The sequence below is a fragment of the Schistocerca nitens genome, chromosome 9 (genome assembly GCF_023898315.1).
Source record: "Schistocerca nitens isolate TAMUIC-IGC-003100 chromosome 9, iqSchNite1.1, whole genome shotgun sequence".
In the NCBI taxonomy this organism is placed as follows: domain Eukaryota; kingdom Metazoa; phylum Arthropoda; class Insecta; order Orthoptera; family Acrididae; genus Schistocerca; species Schistocerca nitens.
This window is the reverse complement of record NC_064622.1, coordinates 34,213,924-34,229,404: the sequence shown is the minus strand read 5'-3', so window position 1 is coordinate 34,229,404 and position 15,481 is coordinate 34,213,924. Positions and strand designations below refer to the sequence as shown.

Sequence of the window (15,481 nt, the reverse complement as noted above, 5' to 3'; positions counted from 1 at the left end):
CTTATGTGAAGGTATTGTGCTACTTCAGGTCTACTGATCTGCAGTAGGTCAAAACATAGAATGTCAGATGTGGGCTTGTGCACAGAAGCAGACTGTGGAGCCATTAGTTTCCTCCTTAGCTGGTCCTGGAGCATCCTGGGGCAAAGTGCATGTTGATTTTGTGGATCTGTTTCGGGCAGCATGTAGTTGTTGATGATAGATGCAGTATTAAATTGACGATTGGTCCTTCTGTCAGCTGTTTGGGGGTGTGAACAATCACCTAAGGCTGGTGCCCCCCCCCCCCCCCCCCCTTGCGAAGAGGGGCCCCAGTTGGAAGGAGCACGCAATCGGAGAATCTAGCAATCGTTGCAAATGTCCTCATGATGCATCAATCGTCTTCCCACTCCCCTTCTACAAAACGTTAATGCAATGAGGCTAATGATTCAGACCCACTTCCTGCTGTACCACAGTTCCTCGTGGTCTCACGTACTGAAAACGGTCATTTCTTCGCCCCGGTAAATCTGTTTTTTAGAAAGTTGTAGATGCAATTTATGGCCCTGTGAAATCCTGCTCCAGTTCACAGAATGGCACTTTCCTTCTGGAGACCACTTCTGATTCTCAAGCTCGACAATTGCTTGCTGCCTCACCTCTCCATTGTTACCTTGTTCGTGTCTAGGCCCGCAGAACTTCGAAATCCTTCTGTGGTGTAATTTACACCAGGCTGCTTGACGGTCTGAGGCTGAAACACAATCTTAACTTCCCGATCAGGGTGTCATTGCCATTCATTATGTAATGAAAAGGGTAGAGTCTTCCTTAGTGCCCACCTGCACTCTCTCTCACCTTCAATAGTGTTACTTCCATCCAATCTCAAAGCAGGCTATGAAATCGTCGAACCACACATTCTGAACCCGATGTGCTGCTACCAGTGTCATTGTTTCATCCACACTAGAAGGACTTGACACCCAACCAAATGTCATCTGTGATAGGAATGTTCAAGAGGGTCATCGTCCACCACCACCTCCTCCCTGCTGTACCAACTGAAATGGTGGCCATGCCGCCACCTCTCAAGAATGTCCAGCGTTTCTTCATGAGCAGGCTGTTAGAGATCTGCATAAAGGAAAAGGTCCCTTATCCATTTGCTTGCAAGTTACTGGCTAGTCGCAAACTGTGTTCTCCCATCAGGTACCTATAGTTCTGTTCTTGTTACCCCCTTGCTCCATGAAGGACACAGCCATGCAGACATACAATTTCCAATTCAGCTCTGAGGTTGTGAAATCGCCCAGTGTCAAGATAGCATAATACCCGAGTGTTCTTCTAACCAGAAAAGCTCAAAGAAATCCTCCAAAGGCAAACAGTCTCCTCCTTTGCCACCATGAAGATCCTCTTCGATGGTGTCTGCACGTGATACCTTAGCCCAGCCAGTCTCCATATCGCCAGTGCGCACCAACATCAGTTTCTCAGCGGTGGGTTCCAGACTGACCACACAGGCAAGCTGATGCTTCTGTAGACCCCATGGAGCAGGATCCTCCTCCTTCTGTGCCCTGTAGCAGCAACTCTTCCCCAACAGCCGCCAAGGTGACAGTCCCACGTCTCTACATTGTGACTCCTCCAATGGAATATTTGCGGCCTTCAGTCCCATCAGGATGATTTATGGCTGCTTTTAATGTAGCAGTGTCCCCTTGTACTCTGCCTTCAAGAAACAAAATTGTGTCCTTAAGACTGCTTTGAGCTTTCACATTTTTTATTGACTGGTTTTGATTTTCCCCCTGAAGTCCCCATTGCCTCATATGGGGGTGTCATGCTGTTCATACAGAATGAAACTCATAGTCAGCCAATCTCGCTGACTACCTGTCTTCAAGCTGTTGCAATTCTCCTTTTCCTCCCCTGCCTGACTTTTTTCCCCCCTCTGTACCATTTATGTCCCTACATCATTTGCTGTTGCCAGGGCATACTTCTTAAAACTTACTGGGCAGCTACCTCCCCAATTTTTGTTACTTGGTGACGTTAATGCACATAATCCCCTTTGAGGCTCTCCCAGGACCCTCTAAAGTGACTTTCTTAACTAACTTAACCTCTTCTGCCTTAATACTAGAGCACCCACTTTCCTTTCGGACTCCTCGCACACCTATTCCCCTCCACTTCCCCGCTTGCCCATCATCTTGAGTGGTCCGTTCTTCCTGACACCTACTCAAGCGATAATTTCCAGTGTGCTATCAATTTGCTGACCCCTACCCCCCCTGCGTGCACATTTAAATGGCAGCTTCATGGGGCTGACTGGCAGCTTTACTCCTCCCTGGTGACCTTTGAAGAAAAAGATTTCCCCAGCTGTGATGACAAGGTAAAATATCTCACAAAAGTTATCCTTACTGCTACAGAATGTTCCATCCGCCGCACTTCCTCTTGACCACGTTGTGACCCACTCCCTTGCTGGACTGAGGCATGCCACGATGCGAATCACACATGTAGAGGTGCTGTCTGCATTTTTAACGGCATTCATTATAGATAGATTAGTGACAAGTGTCATCCTGTTCTTCAGGATAGCAAGAGCCAGCTGGATTTCATTAATTAGTTGTTTCATCAGTTCAACACCTTCCTCTGTGTGGGCAAACCTCCGACGGCCCTCTGGCACAGAGATCCATTCCCCAATTTCTGGCCTGACAGTCACTGGCGATGTCATCGTGGATTCTATTGCAATCTCAAACACCTTGGGCCGCCATTTTGCAGAAGTTTTGAGTTCTTCGCACTATCACCCTGCCTTCCTCCATCAGAAATGAGTGGAGGCCGCTGGGGTGATACCATTCTCTCCTTCGAATCGTCAGTGCTACAGTGTCACCTTACTATGACTAAGCTAGATCCTGCTCTGTTCATCCAGATCCTCCACCCCAGGGCCAGACGCCATCCACATTCAGATGTCACAGCACCTTTCCCTTGCGGGCAAGAATTTTCTGCTTAATGTGTACAACTGCATTGAGGCAGAGGGCACATTTCCTTGATGAAGCCATTGTCATACCCATACCTAAGCCCGGTAAGGACAAAAACCTTTCTTCTAGCTTCAGCCCCTTCTCTCTTGCCAGCTGCATTTGCAAGGTGATGGAACACATGATCTATGCCTGGTTGGTGTGGTGGCTAGAGTCCAGACCTCTACTAATGAATGCACAGTGTGGATTTAGACTGCAGTGTTCTGCAGTTGACCATCTCATTAATTTGTCCATCCATGTCATGAATGGTTTTCTGCAGAAATCACAGAATGTGGCCATGTTTTTGATTTGGAGAAGGCCTATGACATATGCTGGAGAACTAGTATCCTCCATACTCTTTACATGTGGGGCTTCCGTGGGCACCTGCCGTTTTCTTCAGGCATTTTTACAAGACAGTGTGTTCAAGGTGCATGTGTGTTTTGCCTTGTTGGCTACCTTTATCCAGGGAAATGGTGTGCCTGAGGGTTCTGTCCTGAGAATCATCCTTGGTATTGCCATACAGCCCCCTCCCCCCATTCATGGCCTGTCTTCCACCAGACATCTCCGGATCTCTTTTCGTTGACAATTTTGCCATCTATTGCAGTTCTCCCCAGACCTGTCTCACTGAGCGGCGTCTTCGATCTGCTTGATCACCTTCACTCCTGGAGCATCGACAATGGCTTTAGCTTTCTGGTGGCACAAATGGTTTCTCCCGCCATCTGTTCACCTTGGGCCTGTTGCCATTCCGTTTGTTGAAACTGCGTAATTTCTGGGGCTCATGCTCAATAGGAAACACTCTTGATTTTCCCATGTGTCTGATGTGGCAGCCCGATATACACAGTCCTTCAACCTCCTATGTAGAATCACTGGTACTTCGTGGGGGGTGCCGAGGGGAACTACCCTCCTCAGTTCGCACCGGTCCTTGCCCATTTGAAACTAGCTGATGGGTGCCTTGTTCGTGTGTCTGCTCGCCCATCCCTCTTACGCTCCCTCAACATATCATGTCATCCGTTTGGCCACAGGTGCCTTCTACACTAGCCTGGTTTAGTCTGTATGCTGAAGCTGCTGAACTGCTACTGTCCTACTGCCGTGACTTTCTCCTCAGCAGGTATGCGTGCCATTTGTCTGCTACGCTTGGTCACCTCTCCTATGCCACCTCCTTTGACACCTCCTTTGACAATTCCTTTGATCGTCAGTATGGGGCTTGTCCCTCTTCTGTTACATCCTGGAGTCCACTTTCGCCACTTGCTACAGTGGCTTAACTTCACACAACCTGCAACTTTCCCAGTGGTTGTGAACCCTTCACCTTGGCTTCCTGTTAACCTTGGCCTTCATACGCTTCCTAGGGACACTGCTCCAACCTCGGTTTATCACCTTAAGTTTCATGACCTTCACATGGAACTTTGTGATACTACCTTTGTATACACTGATGGCTCTTGGACTGACTGTGGGGTTGGGTGTGCCTTCATCATTGGCACCTACGTCTGAATTTACAGCCGAGCTCTTCACCTTGTATCAGGCCACTGAGTACATCCGGCAATACGGCTGCCCATTTATGTCCTCTACTCGGACTCACTCAGTACCTTCCAAAGTCCATGTGTGCTGTACACTGCTCATCCCTTAGTGCAGCAAGTCCAGGAAAACTGTCAGCTGATCACCTTTGGTGGAGCCATTGTAATGTTTCAGAGTCTCTGGTCATGTCGGTGTGCCAGGAAATGCGGCTGCTGATGCTGCTGCCAAGGCTGCAGTCTTTGTACCTCGGCCCTCAAGTACCTATATTCCCTCTGACAATACCTGTGTTGCTGTCTGTCAGGAGGTGGTGTCCATTTGGCATCACCAATGTGTATTGGGCACTGCCTTTTTAGCCATTGTCATTTGCTAAGTAGGGCTACCCCTCCACTTTGTTCACATCGTGCCCAAATTTTAATTGTTTGCCACTTCCTGCTGGAATATGCTTGTTTTTTTTTAACACTATACGTCCCAGCTTGGATTTGCCTTCTGATTCATCACCCATTTTAGCGAATGACACGTGGGCTGTTGACCCATCTTACTTTCAATCTGCCGAAGCAATATGTTGAAGGCAATTTAATTTTTGATTTTGGACCTCCAATTCTGTATGGTGTTCTATAAGCCCTTTTTTCATGTGCCTGTTTTTGCTGGAGCTTGACTCAGTTACTCCAGTGTCAGTTCATTATATTTGTGGGATTATGTGAGTTTAATATATGTAATTTTCAAGTAGGTTATACTACAAGAGTTTGCATCAATATTTGTCTCCAACTATGCTAAGGTCAGTGGGGCCTGTTTGTCTAATTGCCCTGTTGAGTCTATATAGTACCACACACCTGTATTTGGTGGGCAGTACATACCAACTAGTTTATGCTTAGCTAACCTACTTGAACGAGTATTTATGTGGACAACAACACCAGCCATTTGAGTTGTCCCTTCTTTGCAGTATTGTTTAACAAATCAGATCCTCTTAAATGGAAGATGTTCCTTTACAAATATTATCACTCCACCCCCTTTATGTTGTAGCCTACAATAACTATCTACTAACACACAACCATTTAGTTCGTAATACTCGATTTCACTGCCCTTTAGTCAATGTTCTGCAATTAAGAGGGTCACTCCAAAAGAAATGCACACTATTTTCTAATCCATCTTTTATTCTACATGTTTAAAAGATTTTTTGTATAGATACACCCTTCGGGAACAATACTTTCATTTCTCCACATAATTTCCATCCCTCTCAACTGCCTTGCACATTCTTGGAACCAGCGCCTGTATACCTGCATGGTAAAATTCTGGACCAACCTGTTGGAGCCACTGTTTGGCAGTGGGCACAAGGGAATTAGCTTCAAACCTTGTTCCACAAAGAGTCTTTCAGTTTTCCAAAGAGATGATGGTCACATGGTGCCAGGTCAGGACTGTAAGGAGGGTGTTTCAGTGTTGTCCATCGGAGTTTTGTGATCAGTTCCACGGGTTCTTGACTGACATGTGGCCATGCATTGTCGTGCAACAGCAAAACATCCTGCTTTTGCCAATCTGGTTGACCACGACTCAGTAGAGCTTGAAGTGTCTTCAGTGTCGTCACATATGCATCAGAATTTATGACGGTTCCACTTGGCATGATGTCCACAAGCAAGAGTCCTTCAGAATCGAAAAACACTGTAGCCATAACTTTTCCAGCAGAAGGTGTGGTTTTGAATTTTTTTGTTGGGTGAATTTGCATGATGCCACTTCATTGATTGCCTCTTCGTCTCTGGTGAAAAATGATGGAGCCATGTTTCATCACCTGTCATAATTCTTCCAAGAAATTCATCTCCACCATTCTCATACTGTTCCAAAAGTTTGCTGCATACTGTTTTTCTTGTTTCTTTGTGAGCCACTGTCAACATCCTGGGAACCCACCTGACAGTAACCCTTTTTAACACACACTTTCAGTATTCTGCAAACACTTTCTTCCCCTATCTGAACGTAGTGTGACAATTCGTTTACTGTGATGCGTCTGTCAGCAGTCACCAATTCATTAACACTCTGCACATTGTCTGGAGTGTGTGCAGTATGAGGCCTGCCACTGCGAGGACAATCATAAATATTGCCATGCCCGCTTTCATCACTTAACCTGCTTGCCCCCTGAGTAACTGTACTGCAATCAACAGCAGCATCTCCATACACCTTTTCAACCTCTTGTGGATGTATCCCAATGTCTCATTGACAGCACAGGAATTCTAGGACAGCACATTGCTTTTGACAAACGTAAAGTGTAGCAGCCATCTTGAAGACATCCTATGACGGTGCCACTCACGGGAACAGGCTGAACTAAGTTTGAAAAAAAGTGGGGAAAATGTATCTACACACTGTAAAACTTTCACACACGCAGAACGAAAACTGTATTTTTTTAAAAAAAAAAAAAGTGATTTCTTTTGGAGTGACCCTCATACTAAGAGGTGTGGTGAATTCTCATCCACAGATTTGTACAGCAGTTTTTTATTCCTAAGATACTGCACATTTCGATGAATTATCCTAAATGGTACTGATATCTTAAGACACTGTGAATTGGTATTCTGAATCAGTTGAATTATCACCAGAGTCTTTAACACTGAAGACAGTAAATTGTCATTACAGTGCAAAGTCAGTTCCTTTGGCATGTGACCAGGATTCTCTCCAATCCAAGGGGTTTAGTTCAGCAAAATCGTGTTGCTTGAAATTGAGCCTAAAAAACTTGTTGATTATAATCTAAAATGACGGGGTCAATGGTTTTATGCAGCTCTTTAGAGTTACATTATCTGGTTCACTAACTTGAGCTTTCCATTTCTGTTTGTCTGTGCCAGGTATGTTCATATTTCAGTTCATGTCTAGCAAGTGCACATGATTTGGTTTTTTACGTAGTTTCTACAGTTCTAAATTATAGCACCTTACTTCTGTAGTAACACAAGACCACTGCAGGAGAGTCGTACTGGTAGGTTTGTAGGTTTTTAGGTTAACATTTGTGTTGTACAGTTTTGGCAATAACATCCTATAAACTGAGTGCTTGCTTGCTCTTGTTTTTGTAAACACCATTGGTGCCACCAATGATTAAAACGTAGTCATCTTTTTTCAGATTCTTTCTGATAAATTCTTGGCTACAGCATGTAATGTAGCTCCTGGTTTAACTTAAGCAAATACAGAACACTCATTGTGTACAGCTTCATGGAGGGGAGCTGAAAGGCTTTTTCCGTGGCTGTCAGCGTACAGTAAATTTTTTTTTTGTGCTTCAAGGTGTCAGAATTTTCCTGTTACGACCTTTATTGGAGGATTCATTATATTTACTTTAGCTTACACTATTCGTTGTTTCGCTGGATGAATCTAGTGCTGAAAACTGATGTAACTGGTGCACTGTTTCTAGTGCTTTGTTTTGGTTTTCTATTTTCTTGATAGTTTAGTGTTCTGTTTTTGGGCTTTACTGCAGTCCACATAAATTTATTTGTAGTCTTGACATATTCTGAGTTCGATATTACATTTTTCATCATAAATAACACCTTTTTTGGTTTGCAAATCACTCTTAACAATATCAATATGACTGTTTTTGTGACTACTTTTCACCACTGTTTTCACTACACCACTTTTTTTCACTTAGTTTTTGTTTTCTTGATTTAGGAAGGCTGTTCCTTTCTTGAGGGTTTAAATATCCCTTCATCATGCATATTTTACATGCAGATTTATTGGTTCAATTCATAGTAATGTTTTACTTTCCCTTTTCTTAGGAAAAAAAGCAAATTGTTGAACTGACAGAAACTGATGGTATAGATATTCTTGGTAACATCGTAGATGCAAGCATACTGTCTATCAACCCCAATCTGTACGGCGATCTACACAACCTTGGCCATGTTATGATGGGATTCTGCCATGATCCTGATGCCAGACATCTCGTAAGTGCAAATTCTGCTTATTAAGAACCTTGTATTGTAAATTCTTCTGCATGCAAAGTAAATTGTACTGTATGTATAAAAACATATTTTGTGGTATAGACTGGAATGCATATTGATCAGAAAAAACTGGCTAAAATATCTTACAAAATATAAGCTTTGCAATGTCATGCGTACAAGATTATAAATTGGAAGCTAATGTACACACTTAATAATATTGTCAGTGTCAAACAAGAAAAAAATTTCACCAGTAGGGGATAAACTGAAGCAAATTAGGGAGATTTTCTTTAGAAATTTAATTTCCATTAAAGGTAATTCCTGTAGGGTGTATCATTTTATTCACTTCTCACTAATAATTCTTCCATGACAGGAAACATTTGGGGTCATTGCTGATCCAGCGACGACAATGAGGGATCCTATATTCTACAGGTGGCATGCTTTCATAGATGGCATCTTCCAAGAGCACAAGAAGGTTCTTCCTAGGTACACTGTCCAGCAGGTATGGTATAATTTGATTGCCTAAAATACATACTGTTTTTACAGGTCTTGACCAATGTAAATCATCAGTTCAAATAATAGTGATCTAATAATGTTCTGACTCCCACAATTGTTTTTCTCATTTTTTAAAAAAGTGAACAGTAAGCCAAACAGACCCTGAATTGTTGACTTAACAAGCAATGCTAATGCACAAAATACACAGGATTACCAAATAGAGATTTATGGAGTATAACATTTACAACAAAGATGATTTTTTAAGGAGGGTATTTTACAAATGGATGCAGGTCAAAATCTGCCATATTGGTTTAAAAGAACAAATACATGTACCTAATGAAGAATCTGTCAGGAAAAAAAACGTATATTAACTATAGTTTGGTGTTGCAGGCACAAAAAATTAACAAGGTGCACAGTTAAATGTTAATGCTCCAACTGCAGTTTTGCTCAAGAAACGTTAATTCCATAAAGTAATATCTAATAGAAAAAAATTATCCTCTACCTATTCACGAGTCCAAAAATGTCCAATAATGAACAGGAACTGGTTAGAAACATTACTGTCACTGTGTAATTGGTAAAATACCAAATGCATTTGCAATTGAAATATCTGAAGGTTAAAATCGAACAGATATGATCAGGAAAGATGTGTATTGGGTTGGTGCAAGAGTTCGTAGCATTTGTCCATAAACTTAATAAAACAGATACACACATGACTTCAGTCATCAGTAATAGTGTCTCCTTTACTGTTCACAATGGTCTACCAATGCTGAGAACTTTTATTCCATGACTGTAGAAATTGAGTGATTTTGTGGTGAAACATTTCAGCCATGTTTGGAGCACATTTCCATCTGGAAAGGAATTTCCTTGGACTTTGTTTAAATAGAGAACAAAATGGTGAAAATGTGAGGGCACAAGATCATGTGAATAAGGGGGCTGTGGAATGACTTCGCATACAATCACCTGTACAATATCATGTCAGTGTAGCAGATTGTTGGTGGGAGTTACTGTGGATTAGCATCACTTCATGCAATCCTCCTGATCACTATTTTTGGATAGCATTTGGAAGGAACACAGATAGTTAACAATAAATGTGGGCAGTAGTAGTTAAATTTCAGGAAAGCAATTCGTAGTACAAGACACTATTGCTATTTCACCAGATGCATAACATTATCTTTCATGGGTGCACACAGGTTTATGTACATGAAGTTGCTGTTCTGTTTGGGCTGAATCATTTCTTTCCTTGTTTCATGTTAGCATAAAGACACAATTTCTCATTGTCAGTAATAAGAGGCAGGAAAGGTTGCTGCTGCAGCTGCTGTCAATGAGCTGACTGAGGAGGAGCAAGCAGAGATGCACATGTCCATCCACTGAGTTTGTTTTCATTGGTACACATACACCAGATTTTTTATACCTTCCCCATTGCATGCAAATGTCACTGATAGTAAAATGGCCAGTTACTCACATTGGCCAGTTCTGGACTTCACCGACATGTCATGACATTGTATTAATGAATCTGAAAGATTTCATAAAACCCCAAAGGTCTTCCCTAATAGTCGCAAATGTCAACATGCACATCCTTAAAATTGGAACAATTTTTCTTGCTGGGCTATCAAATGGTGTGATTGCCATATGTTGCGCAAATGTTCCTGGTTGCCTCTGTTGCTGTCACCCCTTAACTGCACTCGGAACTCTTGACTTGAATAAGCCATGAAGACAAAAAGGTACCAACTGGCTGCTGTCATCCTCAGCCCACAGGCATCACTAGATGCAGATATGGACGAGCATGTGGTCAGCACATGGCTCTCCCAGCCATAAGTCAATTTCAGACTGGAGTTGATATTTCTGTCGAGTAGCTCCTCAGTGTGCCTCACAAGGGCTGAGTGCATCCTGGTTGTTAACAGTGCTTGGCGGACTGGATGGTCACCCGTCCAGCTAGAATAGTGCTTAACTACAGTGATCTCAAGGAACTGGTGTTCTTGCTGCAGCAAGGCTGTTGGCCTATTGCACTCAAACAGAACAAGAGGTCAAAATTGCTCAATTTCTCCACCCATACGACAAAATAAAAATATGTAAACCCAAATAGAAATGGTGAGCTACAAATTGAAAATGGCAGTTTATAAATAAGCCCACAGCAACCAGAACATAAACAAATGCTATCAACTTACGCACCTACCTAATTCAACCAAAAATTCACTTCATCAAAACACTTCGAAAATAAATTCATATAGAATAAAACTACCTTGGGGAATGCCAGAAACTGGTTTAGTTTCACTTGAAGACTTATCATCAATAACACTATGTTAACATTTGTATTTATTTATTTAGTTAGCACAAATAACTTAGTGGTTTCAGTGATGATAAATTGAGGTGCCAAACAGAAGCTGAGAAACATCTACATGAAAACAAAGAATCTGGGATGTATGCTGCTATAGGTAGCAAACATACAAAAGAAAAAACCCAACAATACAGAAAGTAAGAGATAGTGGGGCTTAATGTCTTTCTAGACCTGTCATTTATTACCACCTCTTCAAGTCTTTAAAGTACTACTCTAGTCTAATCTATGGTGTATTGTTCAGTTACTGTGTGTGTGTGTGTGTGTGTGTGTGTGTGTGTGTGTGTGTGTGTGTGTGTGTGTGTGTGTGTGTGTGTGTGTGTGTGTGTGTGTGTGTGTGTGTTTTTAACATTTTGTCTAAAGGTATAGAGAGTAAGGTTTGTAGTTTCCAACTTTGTTGGAAACATGTTGCAGTGAAACGATTAAATTATTTTATTTAATTATTTTTTCAGCTAAGCTTTGATTATGTTCATGTTACTGGTGTTGAAGTCATATCAGAGAAAGCTCCAAAGAATGAATTTGTCACATACTGGCAGCAAAATGATATAGATCTTTCACGGGGACTTGACTTTGCACCACGAGGTCCGGTGTTCGTTCGTTTCACACATTTGCAGCATGCACCATTTGTCACTAAGATACAAGTACGTATCAATCATCTACTAAATTTTACAATTTGCTATTCAATGAAAACAAACTAACATAATTGATACTTGTAGGTTGAAAATAAAGGACCTCAAAGACCAGGAACTGTGAGAATTTTCATGGCACCAAAGTACGATGAAAGAGGTCTTCCAATGTTGTTAACAGACCAGAGATCCCTCTTCATTGAAATTGACAAGTTCTCTGTGCAGTGTAAGTATTTACTCTTATAAGCAGCATGTATAATGTATATTAAGACTTTTTCAAAGTCTCATCATTATGACAAAACTGCTGGATGAAAATACTTAAAGATCATCTCCATAAAAGATATCATCATGAGGCAATTCCCTTGTCACAAAATTCCTCCAAAACAAATTTTGGTAGTTATGCCCAGTGGGTTGTAACTCAAAGCCCAGTCTGTGAGCAAAAACTGGATTGGTTACATCACCAAATACTTTACTTAGTTGCACTTGAGTGTCACATTGAAAATACATGATGCAATAGTTTTGTGGAATGAATGAAGAAGAAAAATACAAAAATAGACCTTGTGTCTGTACACAGCTATTACGGCTGTAATGTACCTGCTCTGTTATTGTTTTCTGTATTTTGTTATTGTAGTTGTAGAGATATGAAATTATTGTAGCGGTTTGCTTAGTCAGCCGTAATTCAGAATTTTTTGACATTAAATGGAGCCTGAAACTTGAGTAACAGATACTTCGCGTGAAGTGTGATTTGCGGCATAAACAAAAATTAATTGCGGAGATGCAATCCACAGAATATTAACAGAAAAGCTTTAGAACAATGCGCATGACTGACTAGACACATTCAGAGGGTACGTACATTCATGTAAGAGTGGTTGCGATCTGATGAAAGATCTATCTTAAATTTTTTTGTGTAAAATAATTATGTCGTAACACACTCGGAGACTGCGAACGTACAATCAGGGTAGAGGCATGTACTTTCTATCATTCCCCGTGGCCTGGGTAAAAAAATTGCAATTATTTAAATTTAAGAATATTTCTTTTCCAATCAGACTCCTATTTTTATACCAAAAGGAAGATTGCAGGTTCTGAATGTCTTGGCAAAAACACACCGAAATTAATCTTAGCGGCCACCAAAGGAAAGTAGTGAGAACAATCGCGTACCTCTATTGTTGAGCAGCGCCGTCGTAAAGATCGTCGCCTCCATCTAAAATTCGTCTTGTCGAATTAACAGAATAATTTGTACTCCATTGGTATGGGATTTAGGCTTGATCTTGACAGAAATTATAAAACACATTTTTCATCATTTGACACCTTCATTTAACACACACATAGACATGAAACTATACAGTACGTCTTTATGCCAGCACATCAGAACAAGAAGGTAGTTAATACTAGAAGTATAAAAGCATCTCGAAATTAGTCCTTTGTCTCTCAATGATAAAGTTTACCAGAGTATTCCTCTGGTGTGACAAACAAATTTTCTTCTTGTATCTTTGAGATTAAATTACAACATTTTTTATTTCCTTTTCACGGCTTATAAATCAAAACTGCAAAGAGTACGTTTCAACTATACTATTAAAATCATATGACTGGTTTCCATAGTTAAAATCTTAAAACTTCATTTTTTTAGCTTATGCTTTCTTAACCCTGCTACATTCTTCAGGTATTAAGTTAACGTAGTGTTAAAAGATGAAGGTACACTTCCAAGTGACTGCAGCTTGGATTCTAGTGTGAATGTGAAAAATTATTTTATTGTGGAAGGATAAGCTGTGTATCAAACATCAATTCTTGAAGTTTCCATAAAGATATGTTGTGAAACACCTTAACAAAATTATTCTGCTAGTTCAGCAATTTAACAGGTGTTAAACAATATCAAAGGAAATAACCCATAATTTGTTACATTTATGGACAATTTAAGATATTTTACTTCAAATCCCATCTCCTAAAAGAAGCCAGTATTACATTCACCACCATGTAATAATAATGAAATTTATAATGTATTGTCTACTTCCAGTGTATAATACTCCATTGCATCTTATCTATAAATCCAATTGTAAATGTTTTCTCACTTAAATTCAGTGGTAAATTCCCTTTTCCAGTAAAGAGTGGTAGCAACATCATACAGCGCCGTTCAGATGAATCATCAGTAACAATACCATTTGAGAGAACATTCCGCAATTTGACTGGAGTAGGAGAGTCTCAACAGGTGGCGGAATATACCTATTGTGGCTGTGGATGGCCACAACACATGTTGATACCAAAGGGGCGCCAAGGGGGCCTACCTGCTGAGTTCTTTGTCATGGTATCGGACGGTAGTATAGACAAGGTGAGTTTCCTTCTGCCAGCTGTTTGAATTGCCCATTTCCAGCAAAAATTGCTATAAAAGATTTCTCGTAAATTATGCACGAGGTGGAAAATTAATTGAAAATAGTTTGTCAAAAAATAGCAGTGCTTAAAGGTTAGTAATTCCCCATAATTATTTGATGGACATCCTATCTGAAAGATGAAACCATGTGATGCCTACATCTCAGATCTGCTGGCCACTGAATGGGGTTCCAGTTTCTTGTCATTTAATATGGAAAAAGTATTCACATCATATTTACTGCAGTTTGTAATTAAAGTGACTATCACTTCAGATTCTTTTAAGGATGTTCTCATGAGCATTTAAAGTGCTCATAACGAAGTGCCTGATTAAGTTTGTCAACCAATTTGTCTATGAAGTACCGTAAAATCTCCTATCGTGGTTGATAATTTTCACAATGCATGAACTGGATCACTTAGAGGTTATTAAAATTATAAACAGTATCACCTGCATAAAATGTGTTCATACATTGCAGACTTGGTATATTAGTTTAATTACAGATAATACTTGCACACAATTTTTCAGCCAGATCACCCAAATAGTCTGCTGTAGCATTAAGGGCTCTACAAAGTGTTTCATATGGCTTTGTACAAAATGTCATGGTTTTCAGCCGCTACATAGTTCTGTGGATATAATGAGGCACTACTTACATTAACACACATCTTGAATATACTTACCACTACCTTACATGTGGAACAAACAGTTCAAATTGTGACACTGCTTCCAGGTTGAACAACCCCCTCCGGAACAAAATTGTCGTGCAGCTCATAGTTACTGTGGATTGCACAAGCGTCTCTACCCAGATCGCCGCAGCATGGGCTACCCCTTTGACCGCGTGCCAAGAGATGGTGTAAATACTTTACGCCAGTTCATGACACCAAACATGGGCTTAATTGATGTGAAAATAAGGCATTATGAAACCACTGTAGGCCCAGGGCCTGGAAATGTTCCTGTGCTGCCTCCTAATCTGATGAGCCAACTATGATTTTTATTATTTATTATTAGTATTTTATATTCATGACTTACTGCAGATGCCTTATATACTCCTACAATAATTTTGGATAAAAACTTTTGCTTGTATAATTTTAATAAACAAAATTTCAACATTGCTGTTTGTTATTTTTATAAAGTTAGTAATAATGAAAACTCTTCCAACAAAATTAAAAGGCTTTTTTTCGCAGAAAAAGAGGCACAAATTATTTACCAGACAGTAAATTCTAACCTAAGCAACAGGAAATAAAGTTAGGGATAAGGTACAAAACACACAGTGGCACTGCAAGCATGACAACAGTGGAGAACTTTTGACCTTAAATGAACTAAAGTTTGGTGCT

The 15,481-nt window shown here is 40.7% G+C and overlaps 1 protein-coding gene across 2 annotated transcripts in view; it reads left to right on the top strand.

Moving 5' to 3' along the window:
• LOC126203273 (phenoloxidase 2-like) overlaps nt 1-15,220 on the top strand; it is a 112,008-nt gene extending 96,788 nt beyond the window's left edge. For both annotated transcript variants that reach the window (XM_049937529.1, XM_049937530.1), the window contains 6 exons: nt 8,180-8,344; nt 8,712-8,840; nt 11,618-11,806; nt 11,882-12,017; nt 13,888-14,114; nt 14,878-15,220. In XM_049937529.1, the coding sequence (XP_049793486.1) occupies nt 8,180-8,344; nt 8,712-8,840; nt 11,618-11,806; nt 11,882-12,017; nt 13,888-14,114; nt 14,878-15,135 (1,104 nt within the window). In that variant the 3' untranslated portion in view covers nt 15,136-15,220. The remainder of the gene's footprint in view (nt 1-8,179; nt 8,345-8,711; nt 8,841-11,617; nt 11,807-11,881; nt 12,018-13,887; nt 14,115-14,877) is intronic.
• Nucleotides 15,221-15,481: the final 261 nt, after the last annotated feature.